Raw genomic sequence first — 22,709 nt, forward strand, 5'->3', positions numbered from 1 at the left:
CAGATCTTTCTTCTGCCACGTAGGTTGCAGGGATCAAATCAGGTCATTTCGGCAAGTACTCTTACTGAGCCATCTTGTTGGCTTCCAAAAGTCATTCTTTTACAACTCTCCTAAAGTTTCTAATCCAGTGTTTTGCAATCACCAAATCACAGTTGGCTGAATGTGCTTGTGTCTAATTGGTTTTGTTTGATGGTGCTGGTTTTTGAATTTTTTGTTTTGTTGGTTGGTTTGGTTTTGTAGAGATTGTTTTGTTTTATGTTTTGAGACAAGGTCTCTCTCTGTAGACCAGGCTGGCTTTGAACTCAGAGATCTCCCTGCCTCTGCTTCCTGAGTGCAGGGATTAATAGTATACACCACTCTGCCTGGCAATTCTGTCTATAAGGAGAAAGCATAAAATTTGGGGGTTTGTTTTCAATTCCCCTGAATGGACAGGACACATGATGGGGTACCCTGGACAGTGGAGATGATTTTATTTTTATAATGCAAGTGTCTGATGGATCTGATTAAGATCCTGGCTTTTGTGTGTCTCTATGTAATTTTCCTTAGAAGACTCAAATATTCTACGCTCAATGACTAGTATTTACAGGACACTCAGTAAACATGTAAATGAAGAGAAACAATTCTTATTCTAAAGCAGAAAAGAAAATATGGTGTCTTTTGCTTCTTTTCAGCTTTCCCTGTAACCGAAGGCTCTCCTGTTGGGGCTGGTGATGATGCAGAAAAGCTCCTGGAGACGAGGGCAGAGGAGCCAGCAGATGTCCCGCCTCTGGACAATGCACTTGGTCCCCTGCATTCCTTCATTCTTTATTTAAGTAAGATGGTAAGTCTGAGTTCCCTCAGCTAGAATGCTGACTACTACAGGGATGCTCTGCAGGGAGGAGGTTTGGGTGAGGACTGACAACAGCCAAGGCTGACCTTGAACTCCTGATCCTCCAGCTAATACCTCCAAAGTGTTAATGTTATATAGCCATGGGCTACCACCTTGGCTTGATTTATAGCAGGTTTTACGTTGACTCTGACTTCACTTGAGTGAAGAATTTAAAATGTCTTCATGATCTCCGAGCCTCTGAAGGTGAGTCCCGAGAAGAGCTGCAGGTGGATGGCTTTAATTAAGAGCTCTTAGTTTAACACATGAGAATTTACTGCCTGGCAAGACTGGGCAGGTACACACCTAAAAAGCATGGCTCACCTCCTGGGGACCTTTCAGTACCCCAGGGACCTGGAGACGTCCACTTGAAAGAGGATTTTGTCAGGGTTGGTAGAGAAGAAAGGACGTTAGGAGTTAGCTGAGATGTGGTACGCAGAACCTAAGGGAATATGGTGCATAGTTTGTTGATGAATAATGGATGGGAAAGGGTAAGAGGAGCAATAGGCACAGAGGTGACAACATGCTCAGAGAAAGGGAAGCATGAAGAGAAGGGAATGCTGGGAAACTAGGGAAGCCATGGTGTCTGTGGAGAGGAGGGCCAAATGACGAAGGCATCATGTGTGCCGTGAGTTCTGTCAAACTGTCAGTGTTCGGTTCCCTTTGAAGGTCTGAAACAGGGAAGCGGCTGGTCAGATCTGTTTCCTAGAAAGAGCTATGGTAACAAAATGTTTATTTAGGCTAATCTTTCTGAGGAGAGTTGGGAATCCAAGAAGACATTTAACCATCCTTAGTAGCTTAGTCAAGTGTGGGGGATTTAGCTCCCCCTTGCGGTGTGTGTGGACATTGAACTTTTTTTTAAGGTAAGTTGGATGAGTCTAGAGATTGAAGTGGTGCCGGGACTGCAAAGTGTCACAGCTGTCTCCTGTATGGCCTGTCATTTTGAGGCTTGTGTAATAGTGTTTTGCTGTTGATATTTTCTATAAACAGGTTTTGATTCAGGGAGGTCTTGTTTCAAATCCTAATTTAAACATTTGTGCAAATTACTAAACCTTGTTTAATTGAAGCATAAGGACTATACATCTTTATGGTATGGGTTCTGGACATTTGATAGATGTGTACATTATGTAATGATCAAATCAGAGTAGTAATCAGGACAATGATCATTTATTTCTGTGTGTACTCATGTTAAGTGTTTTTACACACACACACACACACACACACACACACACACACATTTAATGTCTGTGCACACGTAGATGCAGATGGAAGGTAGGCAGAGGACAATCTGCAGGAGTCAGTGCCGTCTTCTAGCTTGTGGGTCCTGGGAAGCAAACCCAGGCCTGGAGTTGGCAGCAAGCACCTTCGCTGCTGAGCCACCTCTCCAGCCCTTCTGCAATCATTTGACAAAACTTATAAACTGTGATGCAGAGGACTCAGAACCAACTCCACTGTGCTTTTCTGTTCCTCGTTTAATTCCTTTCTGTCCTCCTGACTCCCCCTTCTGTGTCTACCAACCACTCCTCCATTCTGGTTTTCTCCAAGATGACTAAACTCTGAACCTCAGCTTCCTTATCTGAGAAGTGCACATAAAAACTACTTCTGCTGCAACAGCCGAGTGGTTGGACAGGGTGAAGTGCCCGGGGAGGTGTCTGGCATGCTATGGGATCTCCTCCCAGTCCTGGTTCTTTCTTATAGTCAGAGGGCAGCATAAAGATGCTGACTGCCCAGCAGATTCAGAGGAGAGGCTGCCTGGATGAGAAAGATGGAGCAGAGCAGAGTATCTTCAGTTTTCTTCACGGCTGCTGATGCTGGGGTGGTAGCTGCTGGCAAAGGTGTGATGGTTTTGAGCCGTTACAATTATGATGCTTCCAATGAGAAGCATCCTCATGATGCTGTCCTTTAAGAAACACAAATGCTGGGATGTGGGATGAAGTCTGTCTTCCTCACAGTCCTAGGCATGTACAGGACTCTCTTCTTGGTTCATAGAGACACAGATCACAGATACGGTACAGGATATGGCCCCCACTTGCAAGGTGACAGGAACACACAGACATAAAAGGCAAACAGGGACACAGTGCTACAAGATGCTGGCTCAAAGTGCATGTTCCAAAAGCATTTAAACGGCTCAGTATGCATGCACAAGGCATCTGCTAGGAACCAGAGATTCCAGTATGGGGACTAGCAAACGGCTCAGCAGGCAAAGGCACCTGACGCCAACTCTTGACTACCCGAGCTCAATCCCACACCCACCTTGTGGGAGGGGAGAGCCAGTCCATCAGTTACCCTCGAGCCTCCACACATGGGCCATAATGTGCACATGCCCGTGAATACCTACCCACAAATAAGCAGATGTAATAAGAGGGATTCTAATATGGGCCAAGCACAGTCCTGATTTCTGAAAGGCTTGTGAGGGTAAGATATGTGAAAACTGAGAACCTATGAAGTTTCCAACAAGGAGCACAGTTACTCGGAAGGTGATGAGTCCTGCTTCCATGAGGGGAAATGCAGCACCACAGGTCAGCTTCATGGGTCTATTGGTGGCTGACACCTGGTATCCTACAATTAGAAGGGACTTTGGAAGATGAATGCCCAGGGTCTCACTAATTACAGTAATTTCCTGACAGGTCCCATGATGAGGTCTGTGCATTCACAATTCTTTAAGTTTATTTATCTTTGAAGTTTCATACAAATATATAATGTGTGCTCAGCATCTCCTGTCACCACTCTGCTGGCCCTTTCCCATCCCCCTGGCTAGTTCCCTTCGTTCCCCTGAACAGTCCACGTCCATTCTCATGTCATATATACCTGTATGTTTTTATGTGTCTAATTAAAATCTAGGAACGGTCAATGATAGAAAACACACCTGTCTTTCCAGACGGGCCTACTTCACTTAGTACGTTCATCTCTAGTTGGGTCTACTTTCCTGCATGTATCAGTGATTTTCAGTGTAAGCCACCTGCCTTTCAGGGCCAAGCATTCTTCTGTAGACAACTCATTTTTATATCGACTCAATTTCCTTCTATATGGAACTCTCTGTAAGATGTAATTCCTTTTGTACACAGTCATCCTTTGAATACATCAAGTTGTATCCTGTTTTAAATTTCTAGGCTTTTTTTTTTTTTTTTGACACAGGGTCCCTCTACACAGCTCTGGCTGTCTGTCCTGGAACTCAGTATATAGACTGGGCTGGCCTCAAACTCACAGAAATCTGCCTGTCTCTGCCTCTAGAGTGCTGGGATTAAAGGTGTGTGCCACCATGCCCAGCTTTTTAATATTTTGTCATGAAAATTCCAAACAAAAGCAGAGAGACTAAGTAGGTGATCAACATTAGATGACAACAATGTAACATTCATTTTCAATCTGGAAGGAGTTCTGTAAGGTTTTGCCATATAGAAATAAGAAATGCTTGAGACAGGTTTAGTCTTTTAAAAGAGTCTTTTTGAGGAAGCACGAGTCTCAGACCAGTTACGTTGTGGACTTTTTTTATGGCAGAACTTTAAACATATTTAGTTCTTAATTTTTTTCACAGTGGTCAGTATTATTTCCCATCTTGTTGGATGTATTTGGAAACCACATCCTAGCACTGTATACGGTTACTATTGCTGTTGGTATTTTGGTCTGAACTGGCCTGGAAGTCACTTCTGTATCGAAGGCAACTCTCAGAGCTGGAGCCATCTTCCTGCCTTGGCCTCCCAAGTGCCAGGATGGCTACTGTGAGTCCCCACTCCTATCCCACTTTCTTTTTACGTGCATGGGTGGTGGTGCTTTTTCTGCATGTATGTCTGTGCACTGTGTGCCAGCCTGGTATCCATGGAGACCAGCCTAGGGCCTCAGATCCCCAGGGACTGAAGTTACAGACAGTTGTGAATTACCATCTGGATTCTGGGGACTGAATTCCAGGTCCTCTGGAAGAGCAGCCAGTGCTCTTAACTGCTGAGCTAACCACAGAGTCACCTCTCCAGCCCCTAGTCTTAAGTGTCTTCACCTGTGTTTGGGTGGAGTTGCATGTAGAGGCCAGAAGAGGGAGTTGGATATCCTGGAGCTGAAGTTACAGGCATTTGTGAGCTGCCCACCAGGGTTCGAGGAACCCAATTCCAGTCCTCTGCAAGAACAGTATGAGTTCTTAGCAGCTGAGACACCCTCCAGCCCCTTACTTCTGATCATGGTCTATGCTAGGGTCTTACTTTGTAACCCGGTAAACCCATTACATAGCCCACATTGGTTTCAAACCCACAGCAATGTTCCTGCCTCATCCTTCAACCTCCTGTGAAGGGAGATTTCTGGATTTTATTTTCTATCCTATGGTCTGTATTCCTGGGCTCGAACCCAGTCACCTCCTCTCACTATGGGCTTTCATTGTTCTTTCAAGGTCTTTTCTTTTTGTTGTTGTTGTTCTGCAACCCTGGTTCTCATTTAGGAATGTAAAAACCCCTCCCTCAATTATATATCCCCATTGCCTTCAACTTTAAGAATATGATTTCCAGACTATTTATTACCCTTGTCCATTTCCACAAAGTGTGCAGCCTTGAAAGGAGAGACTCCCAAATGGGGATATTGGTGAAGAATTGGTAGTGACAGGATTCCTCCATAAGGCTGTTTGTAGCCAAGTGGGGGTCAGGAGGGGAACTCTAAGAGGAGGACTGGAGTGGGCAGGAAGGAAAGCATTACCCAGGAGTCAGTCTGATCCATGACCCGTCAGAAGGGATGCAGAGATGCCTGATCTTGCTTGTCTGGACTCCCAGAACTTGTTCCCTCATGACAGGTCCAGTTCTCTTTTCCCAGGCTCCACCCATAAGCCCATCTTGCTAGCTCCTTGGCCATGTTGACCCGTCCCTTGTGGCAGGTGAGCTCTCTTGGTCTGGACTACCCTTCACTGGGTCTCCTCACCTTGCACTCGTCCCCCCTCCTCCCTTGATGCAGCCCGACTCTGTTATTCTCCCCTCCCCTCTCCTCCTCCTTGGTTCTCCTGCGCTTCTCTGCGTTCTCCCCGCACCCCTGCCTCACTCACTCGGCCTCTTCTCGTCAACTGAGTGTCCTTCCCCCCTCTCTTGGACTCTCCCGCCCAGTCCTATGCTCTTCTCTCCCCGTCCTCACTCCTCGACGGTTCTGCTAACCTTTAGGCTCACTCCTTCCCCCTCACCTCCTCCCTGGATTCTCCCGAGGTGGTTGGTTTGTCCCGCACTAGTCCCGCCCCGGCTCTCCCGGCTCGCAGGCTTCCAGGGTGAGCTGACGTGGTCTCCTGGGCGCTGGCTGATGACGTGTTTTCCTGGTGGCCTAGTGCGGAAGGTGCAGCGACCCGGGAAGGCGAAGTTCATCCCGAGTGTCCGCCCCCCTGAGCCGGTCCTTCCCGAGGCGGAAGCGGTGAGAGCCGGCTCGGTGCTGTCCGCAGGAAGCGTCGTCTCCGCGCAGCTGCCCCTACGCGATGGACTCGGTGCCTGCCACCGTGCCTGCTGTCACCGCCTCCCCGGGGGACCCCGAGCTGCTGGGCCCCCTGTCGGTGCTCTACGCAGCCCTCATAGCCAAGCTGCTGGAGGTGACAGTCCCCACTCCCCGGCAGGGCCCGCGGCTGTGGCAGGCGGGGGGACCAGTGCTGGGCAGAGTGGGTGCCCAGAGCCACAGCCCCGGAGAGGCGGGCGGGGCCGCGGCGTGGGACCCTCAGGTGGCTGGCTCGGTTTTCACAGAGCCCTGTCGAGGTGACAGGTGCTGTGCTACGTGGTGGAGTCCTTTGCTTGTGTCGGGGGTGGGGCCAGTACTGTAACTAGCAGGCAGTGAAAGTGTGGCGTGAGCAGGTGTGTGATAATAATACCTTTAAGGAAACATTTAGAGCTAAGGCACTGAGTCGCCTAGACGACGTTTGAGAGCATGACATGACCACCAACTCCAGAGCTGACCGAACTTACTCAACACTTGTCTTTGTGAATGTAAAAATGGAGCCCGTATGTAAAATATTAGGGGAATAATACATTGTATTATCACACTGGGTTTATTTGCACCCACAAAGGTTGGTTAGTTATATATTTAAAGCTTTCGTGTTGTGCGCTTTTCAAAGTAATAAAACAACTTATCTAAAAGTATGATCCAGGGAGTTTCTAACTATCTATAGACAACACAATATGGCAGTTTCTAATAGAAACTGGAAATATATGCCCGACGTAAAGGTAGTTAGACACTCTGCTGAGAACACTACAAGTCAAACAAATAGGAGACTGGCAGTACCCTGTGCTTCTTTAAGCGGGAGGTATTGAACAGGGCCGGAAGTACTTATCTGACAGAGACTGGTTAGAATTTCTGTGATGACTCTTTCTGGATGTTTTGTAAGATTTTTCAAGGTTTTCCATTATTTCTAATACGTCTGTTTCAGTTCATTGCCACGTTGCCTGCTAATGTTCAGCCTGGCCCTGACTTTTATGGACTCCCGTGGCAGCCTGTGATTGTTACTGCAGTCTTGGGAATTGTTTCATTTGCAATCTTCTCCTGGAGAGCTATTCTTGTTGTAAGTAAATCAAATTATCTCATCACATGACTCCAAAGTACATGGGGTATATTGTAATCACTGACCCTTTTACTTAATTATTTTTAATTACTAACATGAATACAAATTAATGGCTATAATTCTAGCTAACCTTGTCAAATAATTTAGTGTAAATCTTTGTATTGATAAAGGCTTAAAGAACAAGTTAACATACTTATAATTTTTATCGGGAATCTATTTTGATTTAAAAAGCTTAAATCATTAGGTAGATACATGTACACTGTAAATAGAACTGGGAATTCTTAAAACCATATTTAAAAATAATTTCATAATATGTATCAGAAGTTTTAAAAATGAAGTTGGTGAATAATAACTATCTTCTTAAATAGCATGATACCTTGTGTAGTAATCTATCTGAAAGAAATAACTAATCATACATTAAAGATCTTATTCAAGAATGTTCAATGAGACAGTCTTTATTTTTAATTAGTTATTAGGAGTGTGTGTGTGTGTGTGTGTGTGTTTTCTGCTTGTGAACCTGTACATATGCCATGGAGGGTGTGCGGAGGTCAGAGTACAATTTTGTTGAGCTGGTTCTCATCTTCCACCTTTACCTGGATTCCAGGGATTGAACTCATCATCAGACTTACACCATCAGGCAGTGGGCACCTCTACCTGCTAAGCTATCTTGTAGCCCTGGAAGAGTATTTATTGGAGTGGGAACTTGCAGCAACCTAATATGTATCCATATAGGGAAATTTGCTGATTACAAAGACAGTGAGATACTTACTATGAAGTGGACTGAAGCACAAACCAACTTGAAAAGTGGTGTTAAACTGCACACATAAACCCACTCACAGTGACCCATGGCCAGCAGATGAGGCCATTTCAGTCTTTTTCCATTGTGTGTTGTATGTATTTGCATGTGTCATGTGCATGAGGGTGTGGGTGACTGGGGAGTCCCGGAGAGCCTGTCAGATCCACTGGAGCTGGAGGTCTAGGTGGTTGTGGGCCACCCAACATGAACCAAACTCCCATCTTCTTTGAGGAAAGCAGGTGTTCTTAACCCTGGAACCATCTTTCAAGCCTTAGTCTTTTTCTTTGTATATCTTTCTCAAGTTTTCTGGTTTGATCACATGCTGTGGTGCTCCAAAAATATCCCTTTCATTTGGAGTTACAGATTATAGGTTGTTCAAAGACATATTCTGATGTTTTCATTTCTGTTTTTCCCCATGAGCAGAAGTTGTGTTTCAGATATACACATTCACCTCTGAAGCCTTGGACTTTCCCTGGGATTCCTGGGTTTCGCTTCTTCCCACTGACCTGCTCGTGTTAGTTCGGGTGAAATGGGAGAAGTGAGACTTATTCTTTGATTGACAAGTCTAGAACATTAGAGAGATGATCATCCATTTTCCTGTGTTGGAAGTTTTTTTGTTTGTTTCATTTTAGCTCCTAAAGCTGGAGTTACAGACAGTTTTGATCTGCCGTATTGGGGCTGGGAATTGAACCCAGGTCCTCTGGAAGAGCAGCTACTGCTCTTAACCATTGAACTATCTCTCCAGCCCCTGAAGGCACCTTCTTATAACAAGATATTTACAAATGTTTTATATTGATAAGATTGAAATTCCATGGATGACTTGTAGATGGGCCACCACTTTAAAAATAGCGTTTGAGGGGCAGGAGAGACGATGGCTCAATAATTTAGTACTTGCTGCTCTTGCAGAGGACCCAAGTTTGACGGCCAGCACTCAGAGGGTGGCTCATAACCATTGACAACTCCAGTTCCAGGGTATCCAGCGCCCACTTCTGGCTTCCACAGCCACTAGGCATGCATGGGGTGCCCATACATATATGTAAGCAAAACACTCATACATATAAAATACATATTAAAAATTTAGATAGTAGCATTGGAAAGGAGAAATATATTTTGAGTCACAAAGAAATTTAGTAGGCCAGCACAGTGGGTAATGGTGCCTGCAGCTCAAGACTGACAACCTGAATTTTATCCCAGGGTCCAACGTGGTTGAAAGAAAGAACCCACTTCCACCAGTTGACCTCCGACCTCCACGTGTACATATGTATGTCCTGGCATGTGTGCACGCATACACATGAGCATACAGATAAATTATTGTCATTTTAAAACTATATTTGGCCCAGGTATTGTGGCATACACCTATAACCCCAGGACTCAGGAGGCAGAGGCAGGTGACTACATGGTTAACCTGGTCTGTGTAGAGGTTCCAGCCTAGCCAGGGCTACAGAGGGAGAAAAAAAAAATGGAGTAAATCTTTCTACACTAGTTACTGCCTGAGCTTTATTGCTCTGGAGGTCATTACTCCCCTCCTGGGAACGATGGTTTTAGCTGCCAGCTGTCCTGTACATTTCCTCTGGAAAGCATCCTTTCAGGCCTGGTACCACTATACCATTGTTAGCAGTCTTGGAAGTCATATGATACTCTATGTGTGTCCATGTTTGTGTGCACGCATTTGTGTGTGCATGTGTGTGAGTGTGCATGTGTGGAGCTCAAAGGCAAACCCCTGGTGTAGTCCTAGCCTTCCTATGTTTTAATTGTTCAGCACCACATCTGGCAGGCTGCTGGTTTGTGGGATTCTGGGAAACTTCTGTTTCCCATCTCACTGTAGGAGCACTGGGGCTACAGATGTGTACTACCATTCCCATGGGTTCTGGGGATCCACACTCAGGCCCTCACACTTGCATGGCAAGGACTTTATCCACCACCCCAACCCTATCATATTATTTCTAAATTCAGCAGGTGTGCAACTTTGAATAGGATTTCTAGGATGTTTTCCGGTGAGTGCACATCTAAAGACAACGATTTTCCCTTTAGTTTTGTCTTTTTGAACACCGATTTCTAGTTTATTCTAGCTATTGGAACTGTCAGATCATATCAAGTAAATAAATTACTGATATGTTTATTGCCAGTAGCCATATGTGTTATTAAGCATCAGTGCTCATATCTTAAGATTGGTGCTCTTTTAATAGATGTACAAACATACATTTAACTGCAAAACACTTCTTAGTGTTTTTTTTATCTATTGAGGCTATTTATGAAGTATTAGTACCAATTACATTTGCAGTGTCTTTTAGCTTTGTCTTTTTAATTTTTTTTAAGATTGCGTTTATTTATCTGTTTGTATGCATTTGAGCCATGGTGCACCTGTCAGATCAGAACACAACTTGCAGGTTCTCTCTCCTTACCGTGTAGGTCCTGGGATGGAATTACAATGTCAGGGTTAGCGAGTGGCCAGCACCTTTGCCTGCTGAGCCATTGTTCCAGCCCAGCCTTTCTTTAAGTTTTAATACTAAGGATTTATTATCCTGAACCAAGTTGTTGCTAAATTCTCATTTGTTTATGATTCTCACTCCTGTATTAGGAACAACATGCTAATTAGGTTTTGACAACAAATTTTATTTCTTTTCTTCTAGGTAAAGAGTAGAGTATATCAAGGTAAATCTTCAGGTTCATTTTCCCTTGTCTCAACCCCTCTGCATTGGTGTCTGATGTGAGTTTTCTGTAAGCTAGACAGAGATGCCATGACTCCTCATGTCTGACGGCTTCATTAGCTCCTGGGAGATCACTGTTTCTAGGCCACCGACTTGGCTCATAGAACCATGATGACGCCAGCCGAGAGCAGCAAACTGAGGGGGCGGGGAGATCAGGGTTGGATAATGTGGGCAGTTCGACTTTGAATGTTGGTGCAGTGCAGGTTTATTACATGTGAACACATTAAGTCCTTACTTGAGTAGATGGCATGCAGGATGGTGGAATGAACTGGTATTTTGTATTTCTCAGTTTCTTTTTGCAAATGACATTTGAAGTGATCCCATTTTTCTGAGATGGAATCAAGTTATGGCATTTCCTTAAATTCTGTATCTGTAAAATACATTTAAAGTCTTCATACTGTATTTTTCAAAACTTTAATATTCTTACACCCTTATTGCAATCACTACAGACTGCCTTTAAAGGCTAAACAGTCATGCAGAGTATGTTTTCCTTTTAGTGCCTGACAACATGCCTTTGCTGCTAATATACTGGGGTATCCGACTTTAGCTTGGGCTCACAAACTTACAGATTTCCCTTCTTTTTAGTTACTGAGAAGCAAATTTATGAGAAGTTGGAAAATACCAAGAAGGAAAATGCAGAACTTATGCAAAAATTGTCAAATTATGAACAAAAGGTATAATTATTCTAACTTCTTCCCTTCATTCCAGTTTGAATATTTCTGCCTTAAACATTCCGTTTGTGATTTTTTAAAGAAACATATTTTACTTCATCATTTCCTATGAGCCATCCAAGACATAAGCAGTTGCTTTTGTAGGAGGTTGTGTGCTTTGGTAGCTTTATAATTTGTAGTTAATTGTAAGTTGCAACTATTAACCCTAAACACTTTGTTTTACATAGATCAAAGAGTCAAAGAAACATGATCAAGAAACCAAGAAACAAAACATAATTCTGTCTGATGAAGCTATCAAATACAAGGTAAAAATGTCTTTTGGGAAGAATGACATTCTAAAAGAGAAAATGAATGAAATGAGTAATTCTGACTAATCTTAGTGTCTTTGTTTTTGTTAAGGATAAAATCAAGGTACTTGAAGAAAGTAATAAAATTCTGGGTGACAAGGCCAAAAGTCTTCATCTTATGTTAGAATCTGAAAGAGAACAGAGCACCAAGGATCAGGACTTGGTAAGTTTAGCTGCTAACTGGTAATGAAATTGGGCTTGTTTTTTTTGGGGGGGGTTTCCTTTGGTTTTTTTGAGACAGGGTTTCTCTGTAGCTTTGGAGGCTGTCCTGGAACTCGATCTGTAGGCCAGGCTGGTCTCGATCTCACAGAGATCCACCTGCCTCTGCCTCCTGAGTGCTGGGAGTAATTGGGCTTTTGAATGGTTCTGTAGTGAGGACAACTCTCCTCTTGTTAACTAAATTGAAAATAGGAGTCAGGGAAGTTGAACCAACTTGTGGCTTATCTTGGAGAATTATAACTTGTAACCCAACGAGTTATTCTTATGGGCATAGGAAGAACACCTTTGTTCTCAACGTGGGGTAATTGCCAATAGCTTAGCTGTGCTGTCCAGAACAGGTGGAACAGCTAGAATTCTAGCCTTATTGAATGGCTCAAGTCTCATTTCAATAAACTTATTTCAGTTTCATATAACAGTTGCAGAGAAAATAGATCTCTCATTATATCTACCCTAAGGAAGTATTAGTCACAGTTCTCTGTTAAATTATTCTTTTCAGCTCTTCATTTCCTGTATTCTTTGGAAATCATTATGTATGGCTCACGGTTAGAGGGAAGAATTACATCTTCTACCCCCTGAGGAGCTGGTGTCTTTATCAATCTTTGGAATTTGTCTCTATGAGATTTATCTATTTTCCTCCAAATCCTACTGTTTTCAGTATAGACAATGGACCCCCTCCCCCACTCTGGGACTCTGACATTAGTGTCTCACACAGGACAAGTGGTATTCTAACGTTGAGCCATAGCACTACCCCTTTTTAATTTTTAATTTTGAAGCAGTCTCCACTAAGTTGCCCATCCTGGCTTTGCACTCTATCTGTAACCAATACAGGTCTTGAACTCATGACCCTTTGTCTCAGCCTCCTAAATAGTGTACATTAGCAGGCTTGGCTAGGCAGAGAATTTTTTTTTTAAGTTTTAGTTGGAAGATGTTTTATTCTTTTTTATGTTTTTATGTGGTCAGATGCTGTATCATCTCATAACTAAGAAGGTTGGATTATTATTACATTGACCCTCCCCAGGCCAAAATTGGATCCCTTACTTTTGCCAAAAACATAGGCTGTTATATGAGATATGTTTATTAATGTTTCTTCCTTTAGTGTGTGCGTTGGCTAGTTTTATGTCAACTTAGCAGAGAAGGTCAATTGAGAAAATGCCCTGTGTGGAAGCCTGTGGTACATTTTACTAATTGATTGATGTGGGAGAGCCCAACAATCTATAGGCAGAGCTACCTCTGAGCTGGTGGTCCTGGGAACTACAAGAAAGTGGGCTGAGTAAGCTGTGGAAAGCAAGCCAGTAAGCAGTGTTTTTCTATGCCCTCTGCATCAGTTCCTGCCTCCAGGCTCTTGGCCTGACTTTCTTAGATGGTGGACTGTAAGCTGTAAGCAGAAATAAACCCTTTCCTCCCCAAGTTGCTCTTGGTCACAGTTTATCACAGCAACAGGGAGCAAATGAAGATAGCATGTGTGTACACTAGTGACTCTGTTGAGATCTGAGGCTCTGTATTCTGCTTTCATGGGTCAGATACTGGAAAACAAGAAGACTATTGAGAAGTTGAAGGATGTCATTTCGACGACTACAGCAGAACTTTCAGAGGTGAGGCTGCCTATATGTACTACACAAAAGTAATAGCATTCTCTTAGTCTATTTGAACAAAAGTTTGGTAAGTGCTAAACCATGTAAAAAATGAAACTTGCATGATATTTGGTTGAGAAAAATATAACTTTTTCCTTTGGAATTCATTTACTAACTGGGAGTGTTTCACATTAGGTTCAAATCGCCCTTAATGAAGCCAAGCTTAGTGAAAAGAATGTAAAATCTGAATGCCATCGGGTTCGAGAAGAAAATGCCAGGCTTAAGAAAAAGAAAGAGCAGGTAAGTCAAGTTCACCTAATAGGTCACAGCGTGTCCTCTCAGCAGTCTTCTCTGACCTGTTTTAAGGAAAGGAAGTACTCAGACTGGGGGTTGGGAAGTAGAAACCATGCTTCTCAGATTGAGCAAACTCTGTGTTGTGAGTTTTCTGTACTGTTTATGGCAGCACTCAGGTGTTTATTTTATTCTTTATCTTGTCAAATGCCAGTCATTCGTTGAACTATTTTTATATGAGTATTTTATACCAGTCTTTGAAAAGCTATTTCCTTACTGACCAAGAGGAGGTTATGTGATTGGAGTCTGGACTTAGGAGCCCGAGATGTGCCCAGCCATTCATCCTGGAAGTGAATTAAGTTGAATTAGTATAGTGTTCTGAAGGCTGAAGTCATCTGGTCAACCTCCCTAATCACACCAATGTTCTTCCTGCATCTCTGAGGGTTGGGACCATTCACCTCTTTTCTTTACTGATATTTTAGCTCCCATGGACATGCCAAGGAGAGTCATGGCTTCCTAACCCCAACTCACATAGATCAGATGTCTCCTGTACACACCCCTGCACCATAGGAATTCATACATTTTGGCTTTTCAGTTGCAGCAGCAGATTGAAGACTGGAGTAAATCGAATGCTGAGCTCACTGAACAAATCAAGACATTCAAGAGGGCCCAGAAGGACTTAGAAGTCGCTCTTACTCAAAAAGATGACAATATTAGCGTAAGTTTATCCTCATGAGTACACACTTAATCTCGTGAATTCTTGTGATTTAGAACCAAGAGGTTTTTATACCATTTGCTTCTTTTCTAGGCTTTGACTAAGTGCATCACACAGGTGAACCAGGTAGAGAGTGAACTTAAAACTGAGGATCAGAATCCAGAAGGAAATGAGTCAGATGAGCTGGCCAATGGAGAAGTGGGAGGTAAGATCTGTGTCTGAGGAGGTGGTAAGATCTGTGTCTGAGGAGGAGGTAAGATCTGTGTCTGAGGAGGAGGTAAATCTGTGTCTGAGGAGGTGGTAAGATCTGTGTCTGAGGAGGAGGAGGTAAGATCTGTGTCTGAGGAGGAGGAGGTAAGATCTGTGTCTGAGGAGGAGGTAAGATCTGTGTCGGAGGAGGTGGTAAGATCTGTGTCTGAGGAGGAGGAGGTAAGATCTGTGTCTGAGGAGGAGGAGGTAAGATCTGTGTCTGAGGAGGTGGGCCAGTTTCTCCCTCTTGTCTTCAGTTTCAGTTCACTGGGGCTGCTTTTCAGCTGTGGTCAGCTGCGCGGCTGTGGGCTCACACCCCTGGACTTGTAGATGTGTATGTCTGTGTTGGCCCTGGTGGGTTACTCGGGTGTAGTGTAATACAGGCATGCAAAGGACTTGTACAGTAGAGCTGCTTCAGTCTCCTCATGCCTCTAAGTATTAAAACCCTGCCTCGTCCTTTGGCGAGTGGTCTCTGTGGCTCTGGTTTGGAGGCCTGCAGTTTGCTTTCAGAGGACTGAGGGGACTGGAATCACAGCTAAGGCGGTGAGGTGAGACGCTGGAGTTGCATCATAGGATGCTGGAGGGCAGCATGCTAACTGGTAAAGAGCTGTCGCCGACGTCTCCCAAGTTGAATACTAACTGCTCCTTATCAGTGCGGGTACTTTAAGTCATACTGGGCAGCAGACTCAAGGGAGAGCAAAGGCCTGAGGTCTTAGGTGGACATCTGTCCAGGTGGGAGGTGACTGGAGAGAAGAAAGCACTCCATCTTAGAACAAGGATGACTTTTTTGGGTGGGGAAGGAGGCAGGGGTGGTTTCTCTTTGGCTTTGGAGGCTGTCCTGGAACTTGCTCTTATAGACCAGGCTGGTCTTGAACTCACAGAGATCCACCTGCCTCTGCCTCTGAGTCCTGGGATTAAAGGCGTGTGCCACCACCTCCCGACCAGGGTGACATTTTTTATTGCACAAACTGGTAATTAACTTTGTACATCTACATTTTCAATTCTAAATCAGTTAATCATTTTTCTTAGTTGGTTTTGTCTTTATTCCACTGTTTGGATATGATCATTGTCTGAGGGAAATCATGGAAATGTCATTAAAAAGCAAGGAAGAAAAAGCAACTGAAGTATTTTCTCTTATAGGTGATGGAAGTGAGAAGATAAAAAACAGAATTAAGGAGATGATGGACGTTTCTCGGGTATTGTCTTGTTTGTAGTCCCAGAAGCATCCGGGAGTCTTTCCTATGGCTCACTTTTAAGACTCAATCTTTCTTCTTTAATTTATAGACACAAACTGCAGTCTCAATAGTTGAAGAGGATCTAAAGCTTTTGCAACTTAAGATAAGCGCATCAATGTCCACTAAATGTAACCTGGAAGGTAGGTTCTTCTGGACACAAAATTACCATATATTGGAATGATTTAAAATTTGACTAGAAAGATAAATAGGTTTTAGCATTCATGCCTCTCACTTCTCAGAACTGCCCCCCCCCAGCCCTGTCTCTCAAGCCTCTGCACACATAGAGAAAACCTTTGTATCCCTTACAGACCAAATCAAGAAATTGGAAGGTGACCGCAACTCTCTGAAGACTGCTAAAGCTGAGCTGGAAGATGCGTGCAAAACTCTGACGCAGAAACTGGAGATCCTCAATGAGCTCTACCAGCAGAAGGAGATGGCTCTGCAGAAGTAGGGCCCGCTGCTCTCTTAGCGTGTAGTCACCACCTTGTCTAAAGTTCACGTGCAGTTTCTCCCACTTAGAACTAACAGGGCCTTGGCTTCTCCTTAGTGCTTTGTTTCCTGTGTGTGTGTGTGTGTGTGCTTGTGTTAGGTGCTGGTTTTGTATATGTGTGCACTATATGTACTTGATGTGGCTATGCACACTTGCACAGGTGTGTGGAGGTCAAAGGTCAGAGTTGGCTGTCTTTTCCTCCTTTGATGTCTACCTTTACTTTTTGAGACATATCTCTCATTGACCGAGCATCTATTCTACTAGGCTGGCTGGCCAATGAGCTTCAGCGATCTGTCTGCCTCTGTTTCCCCCTGCTGAGGTTATAGGTGTGTTCCTCCACACCTGGCTTTTTATATAATAGTTGTAGGACAACATAAAAAAATAATTAATACTTTTCCAGGGCAGGAAGAAGCCTTTGTCCCTACTTTAGTTGAATTACATTGCTGTTTCCCACAGGACAGGAAAGCTCTTCCATACCTAGAATACAGTATTGGTCTCTGGTTTAGTTGAGTTAGATTTCTGATTCCCACAGAAGGGGAAGGCACTTGGATATGTAGAGTACAGGTTTTCCACAAACGTAGAGCTTTTTTTTTTTTTTTTTAAATATTTTATTTATTTATTGTGTATACAGCCTTCTGCCTGCAGGCCAGCAGAGGGTACCAGATCTCATTCAAGGTGGTTGTGAGCCACCATGTGGTTGCCGGGAATTGAACTCAGGACCTCTGGAAGAACAGTCAGTGCTCTTAACCGCTGAGCCATCTCTCCAGCCCAGCGTAGAGCTTTTTATAGCTGTTTTATTTACTTGTCATAGGAAATAGAATAGACACCTGGCTTGCCAGGAAGTCAGAGTTTTATTTCCAAATGTCAGGGAATGTTTTAGTCTCTTAGCATGCCTTCATGTGTTGGGGCACTAAGAGAAGGATAGGAAGCGGTACGGTGGTGGCAGACACATTTAATCCCAGAGGCAGGGCCAGCCTGGTCTACACAGTGGTGGCAGACACATGTAATCCCAGAGGCAGGGCCAGCCTGGTCTACACGGTGGTAGCAGACACATTTAATCCCAGAGGAAGGGCCAGCCTGGTCTACAGAGAGAGTTCCAGGACAGCCAGGGCTACACAGAGAAACCCTGTCTCAAAAAGCAAACAGCAGAGGATAGGAAATGACAGTTGAATACAGAGCTGACTGCTGTAAGGAGAGACATTCACCTAATAACTGGCTTATCCTAGGAAACTGAGTCAAGAAGAGTATGAGCGAGAAAACAAAGAGCAGCGGCTTTCCGCTGCAGATGAGAAGGTGGTTTCGGCGGCAGAGAAAGTGAAAGCTTACAAGTAAGTTCAGGCTCTGCACAGGGTCTGGGGCCTCACACAGGGCTGTGCTTTCTTTCTACAACCATTATGTAGAAGAAAACAGCATAGAAACTAAGTGAGGAGGGGCTATGAGTCCATTCAAGAAAAACAAGTGGAAAAGGCTAACATATATTTACTTAGCCTGCACACTGAAGGACGGTAGAGGCCCTTGCACTTGCAGACGGCTGTGGGTGTCATGGTGGGGAAGAGTTTTATATATTAGAGCAGTGGTTCTCAACCTTCCTAAGGCTGCCACCCTTTAATGCAGCTCCTCATGTTGTGGTGGCCACAGCCATAAAATTATTTCCTTGCTACTTCATAGCTGTAATTTTGCTACTGTTGTGGATTATAATGTGTTTCTGAAGATAGAGGTTTGCCAAAGGGGTCTCAACCCATAGGTTGAGAACCGCTATTTTAGAGTCATTCTTTAAAGAAAACAGTTGGCTATGTGACTTCAAAAATCATTGCAGTGATTTTACCATTTAATAGATCAGTAGTTGTTAACCTGTTTAATTTTTTATTGATAGAAGAAAACAAAGTTGTGTAGTTGTTTAGAAGCAGATATTCATAGCAGGATTTTTTTGAGAATATATTGAAGAGCATTAAGGAAATGATAATCTAAGAATGTCTAGCCATGAAATGACAGGAAAATTAATGTGTTTGTTTTGATTATGCTGTACTTTTGAGTAAATTTAATGTCTGATAACATCTTTAAAACTGTAGCTGTTCAGAGTCAAGAGAACCTTGTTGGATTGTTGCCAATTTTATCTAGCTGTGTTTTAAGTGATAATGCTGAGTGTAATTCTTAGGCGGAGAATTGAAGAAATGGAAGAAGAATTGCAGAAAACAGAACGCTCATTTAAAAGCCAGGTAAACTATATTGGCCTACATTAGTTGCAGGTTGTTTTTGAACGGTAATATATGTTAAAATGACCATTATAAAGAGCCTGAACTGTACTTGATGTGTTGTCTTTTCAGATTGCTACTCAGGAGAAAAAAGCTCATGACAACTGGGTAAGGATTTTTCCTTTCTTATTTTTGTGCACAGCCTCCCACATCTAATCCCAATGCCTTTCTCTCCTATAGCTCAAAGCTCGTGCTGCAGAGAGAACTTTGGCAGAGGAAAAGAGAGAAGCTGCTAACTTGAGGCACAAGTATGGAGCTTTGAAACCTATTTTACAGTGCTTTTACAATGCTTTAGTTTGAAACCTATTTTACAGTGCTTTTACAGTGCTTTAGTTTGAAACCTATTTTACAGTGCTTTTACAATGCTTTAGTTTGAAACCTATTTTACAGTGCTTTTACAATGTTTAGTGCTAGCTGGTATCTAATGAGGAATTGATTACTACTTCATTTTAAGTCCATTATTTCTCAATATTCAAGATTACTGGAACTGGCCCAAAAGATGGCAATGAGTCAAGATGAACCTGTGATCATAAAACCAACACCAGGAAGACCCAATACACAAAATCCTCCCCGGAGAGGTAGGAAGAACTCTGTGCAAGATAGCGGGTTTTGGTGTAGAATGTGTGTACATTGAATTTTACTTCTGTAGTAGGTGTGATGCCCTAGAAAGACTCCTGAGTTTACTGGAAGGAAAGGGACTGTCATTGAGTGGTAACAAGGCATTGCTGTCTTCAGGTCTGAGCCAGAATGGTTCTTTTGGTCCATCCCCTGTGAGTGGTGGTGAATGCTCCCCTCCCCTACCGGCAGAGCCACCTGGGAGACCTCTCTCTGCCACACTCAGTCGAAGAGACATGCCTAGAAGTGAATGTGGTGAGCACTGGTGTATCCCTCTGCACTACAGTACATGAAGTGGGTTCCCCTGTTAGAATTCAGGTCTGCCCTGTAGAAAAGTGGGTCACTGTAAGCTCTGCCATAGGTTAGAAACATGTGTAGCCTTCTGGAGGCCCCTGTTTGCACTTTAAGAATAATATACACTTTAAAATTTAACTGTGACTGTTAGATGCCATCTTACTCTAATTTTGTCTGTGACGCTAAGGAATATTAGAAGTCAGATTCAGAAATGTCACCAGTACAATGCTGTTACAGCTTGAAGCAGCACACCAATATTCTTACTAGAAAGTCCATTACTTTTCTTTAAAACTAAGGCAATGCTGGGGCTCTAGAGGTGGCTCAGTGGTTAGCAGCACTTGCTGCTGTTCAAGAAGGCCTAAGTTCACACCTGATAGGACCAACATAACAGCTGCCAAGCACCATTAACTACAGTCCCAGCATATCTGACACCCTCTGCTGGCTTCTATGGGTACTGCATACAGGTGGTACAGGCACATAACATGAAGGCAAGATACCCATACACGTGATATAAAGGAAAATAATCTGGAAATAAATGTACATAAACTGGGGCTGTTCTTGTCTCAATACTTTTGGTCTGCATCAACTGTAACTGATATATTGAGACCCCTCTTTGGGATTGCAGGCATGAGCTACCTCACCTAGCAGATGTATTTGTAGCGCTGCTCTTTAGTTAAGAGTTGAGACCTAGGCACAGCAGGCTGATTCCCCCTGAAAACCCCATGTCAAGGGCTCTGTTGTTTCTCTCTGAAGGGTCATTGGACAGGAATGTACCTCGCCCTCGCTGGCCATCAGAGGCATCTGGACAACACTCTGCTTCTGGTAAGGAAGGACTTTCTGAGCCTCCTGCATTGTGGTAACTTCATTCTTCTCAGACCACATGGCAGGGTGAGTCTAAGTCAGTGTCCTGCCTCTTGTAGACCCAGGTCCAGGACCCATGATGAACAGCAGTTCCAGGAGCTCTTCTCCAGCAAAGGCCATTGAGGAGAGCAAGGTACGGTCTCTACTCTTCCCTGTCTCCTCTCTTGTTCATGTGTCTCTTTGTTTCTGTAAAAGCAAACTGTTCCCCAAGATCCTGACAGCCCCTCGTTTTCCCGCATCGCCCCTTTATTTAGCTCAGCATACACTAGCAGTAAGTGTTTAGAGACTGAGAGCCAGAGTGGGCTTTGGTTTTGCTGGCTTTGTACTTAAAAGCTTTGAAAAACATGACACTTGTCCCCTTCACCATCTATCCAGTATAACTCCAGTGATCCTTGACTTTGGAGTGTCACTGAGCCAGCGTTGTTTCTTGGTGTCCTCTTTCCTGTTTGACTTAAATTACTAACCAGTTGAGAGCACTTGCAGTACCTATGACCACACAAGTGATCTGCTTGGAACTGTGCTTCTGGAACCCAGGCATCTGTGCACCAGGCACACTGTTTTGAGTCACATGGAAGCAGACTGCTTACAAACAGGAATGTGTGTGTGCCTTCTCTTGATCAGGTCCTGAGCAGTGGCTGGGTTACTGGTTCAGTGCTCACTACAGCGTGTACTCTTGGGACATGTGTGGTGACTGCAGTTGTTTAGCCCTCTGCCCTATACTAACACATTGTGGAAATCCCTGTCCTGTAATGTAGAGTTGCCAGATGTCGAAGGCCATTCCTCGAGCTGTCTTCCTAATGACGAACATAAACTGTGCAGGGAAGACTGTGAAGCCTAGGCCAAGGCTCCAGGGATGTGCATGTCTTGAGTCTTCGTCCAGGCCATGCTAGGTGGGACACAGAGGCTTTTCCAGACTTCCCAGAGTGCAGACCTCAAGTATGGAGCGTTGGGAAGCACCCAGCCTTGGAGTGCAACCTGGTATCTGAGTTCTAGCCTGTCCTACATGCAGTCTGACCCCCAATCGGCTCGACTACTCTTGCCTTTGCTTACACAAGTTTACACCAGGATACTCACACAGACTTTAAGATCAAACTTTGGATCATACAGTGAAGACCTACTGATTATGCCCTGATGGTTGCTGTTACTGCTTGTGTACTGAATGTATTTTCATTCTGTTCCCTGTGCTCTCCCTATGTACATGTGGGGTTACAGTGATGAGAGAGAGTATTTCTTTTGTATGGATTGCAGTGCGTATGGCATGACCCGAGCCACAGTCACTTCTTAGGAAGGGTCCCCTTCCTGAGTTGATAGCAAGCAGTAAGCCCAGTCACGGTTTGCAGCATCCTTCTGACCTCTGAGTTGTCATTGGCAACATGGGGTGAGGTGTTGTGTTACGCCAAGGATTCTTTGGACAGCTGCCAGTTTACTACTCTTGGCACCATGTAAAAGCACTTGCAAACTTTGTTTCTTTTCTGCAGGTTAACATGGCTCCCAGAGGGCCCCCCTCCATTTCCAGGGGTGCCTCTCTTTGGTGCCCCTTTGAGAAGTCCGGTGCCACCACCCATTCCATATGGACCACCTCCTCAGCTAACCGGGCCTTTTGGGCCTCGGCCAGTGCCTCCACCATTTGGTATGTTGATCTGAATAGTGCTGACTTTTAAAACATACTCATCACTTCTGTTCCAAGCTAAAGTAGTTGCTACCATAGAGCTTTCCAATGAGGATGCAGCTGAGAGTGCATTGTAACCTATCCCCAATCTTCTGGGCACTTACAGGTTCTGTTTAATCTCCCTAAGGTGAGTTGGGTGTGGCTGGATGGGAAAGCCAGTAATGTTTCCTGTGAAGGTGCATTGGCACACCATATTATTATACATGGAAAAGATGGGCGACACATGTCATCACATCTTGTAGGTCACAAATACCAATAGAAGCATGAGCCACTGGTCTCAGAATATAGATAGGCAAGCTAAAGGATCCCTTCTGCCTGAGACCTGATAGAAGACAGCTGTTACAGAGAACACACTAGGATCCTAG

The 22,709-nt window shown here is 44.0% G+C and overlaps 1 protein-coding gene across 7 annotated transcripts in view; it reads left to right on the forward strand.

The window, feature by feature from the left end:
- Mia3 (MIA SH3 domain ER export factor 3) overlaps positions 1-22,709 on the forward strand; it is a 48,286-nt gene that overhangs the window by 17,124 nt on the left and 8,453 nt on the right. For 4 of the 7 annotated variants that reach the window (XR_005874473.1, XM_040739306.1, XM_040739305.1 and 1 more), the window contains exons 6-27: positions 672-820; positions 7,230-7,361; positions 10,788-10,809; positions 11,451-11,539; positions 11,764-11,841; positions 11,936-12,046; positions 13,623-13,694; positions 13,869-13,973; positions 14,560-14,682; positions 14,773-14,884; positions 16,069-16,124; positions 16,213-16,303; positions 16,472-16,610; positions 17,880-17,981; positions 18,809-18,869; positions 18,978-19,013; positions 19,086-19,153; positions 19,383-19,483; positions 19,641-19,775; positions 20,568-20,636; positions 20,735-20,808; positions 22,154-22,305. Coding sequence is in view for 6 of the 7 variants with exons in the window: in XM_040739306.1 (XP_040595240.1) it covers positions 672-820; positions 7,230-7,361; positions 10,788-10,809; positions 11,451-11,539; positions 11,764-11,841; positions 11,936-12,046; positions 13,623-13,694; positions 13,869-13,973; positions 14,560-14,682; positions 14,773-14,884; positions 16,069-16,124; positions 16,213-16,303; positions 16,472-16,610; positions 17,880-17,981; positions 18,809-18,869; positions 18,978-19,013; positions 19,086-19,153; positions 19,383-19,483; positions 19,641-19,775; positions 20,568-20,636; positions 20,735-20,808; positions 22,154-22,305 (2,077 nt within the window). In the remaining variant the exon portion in view is untranslated. Of the gene's footprint in view, positions 1-671; positions 821-6,237; positions 6,402-7,229; positions 7,362-10,787; positions 10,810-11,450; positions 11,540-11,763; positions 11,842-11,935; positions 12,047-13,622; positions 13,695-13,868; positions 13,974-14,559; positions 14,683-14,772; positions 14,885-16,068; positions 16,125-16,212; positions 16,304-16,471; positions 16,611-17,879; positions 17,982-18,808; positions 18,870-18,977; positions 19,014-19,085; positions 19,154-19,382; positions 19,484-19,640; positions 19,776-20,567; positions 20,637-20,734; positions 20,809-22,153; positions 22,306-22,709 lie in introns of those variants that run through there. The other 3 variants (XM_040739308.1, XM_040739309.1, XM_040739310.1) reach the window with 3 other exon arrangements.

Source organism: Mesocricetus auratus, unplaced genomic scaffold, assembly GCF_017639785.1.
Source record: "Mesocricetus auratus isolate SY011 unplaced genomic scaffold, BCM_Maur_2.0 Super-Scaffold_100676, whole genome shotgun sequence".
Lineage (NCBI taxonomy): Eukaryota > Metazoa > Chordata > Mammalia > Rodentia > Cricetidae > Mesocricetus > Mesocricetus auratus.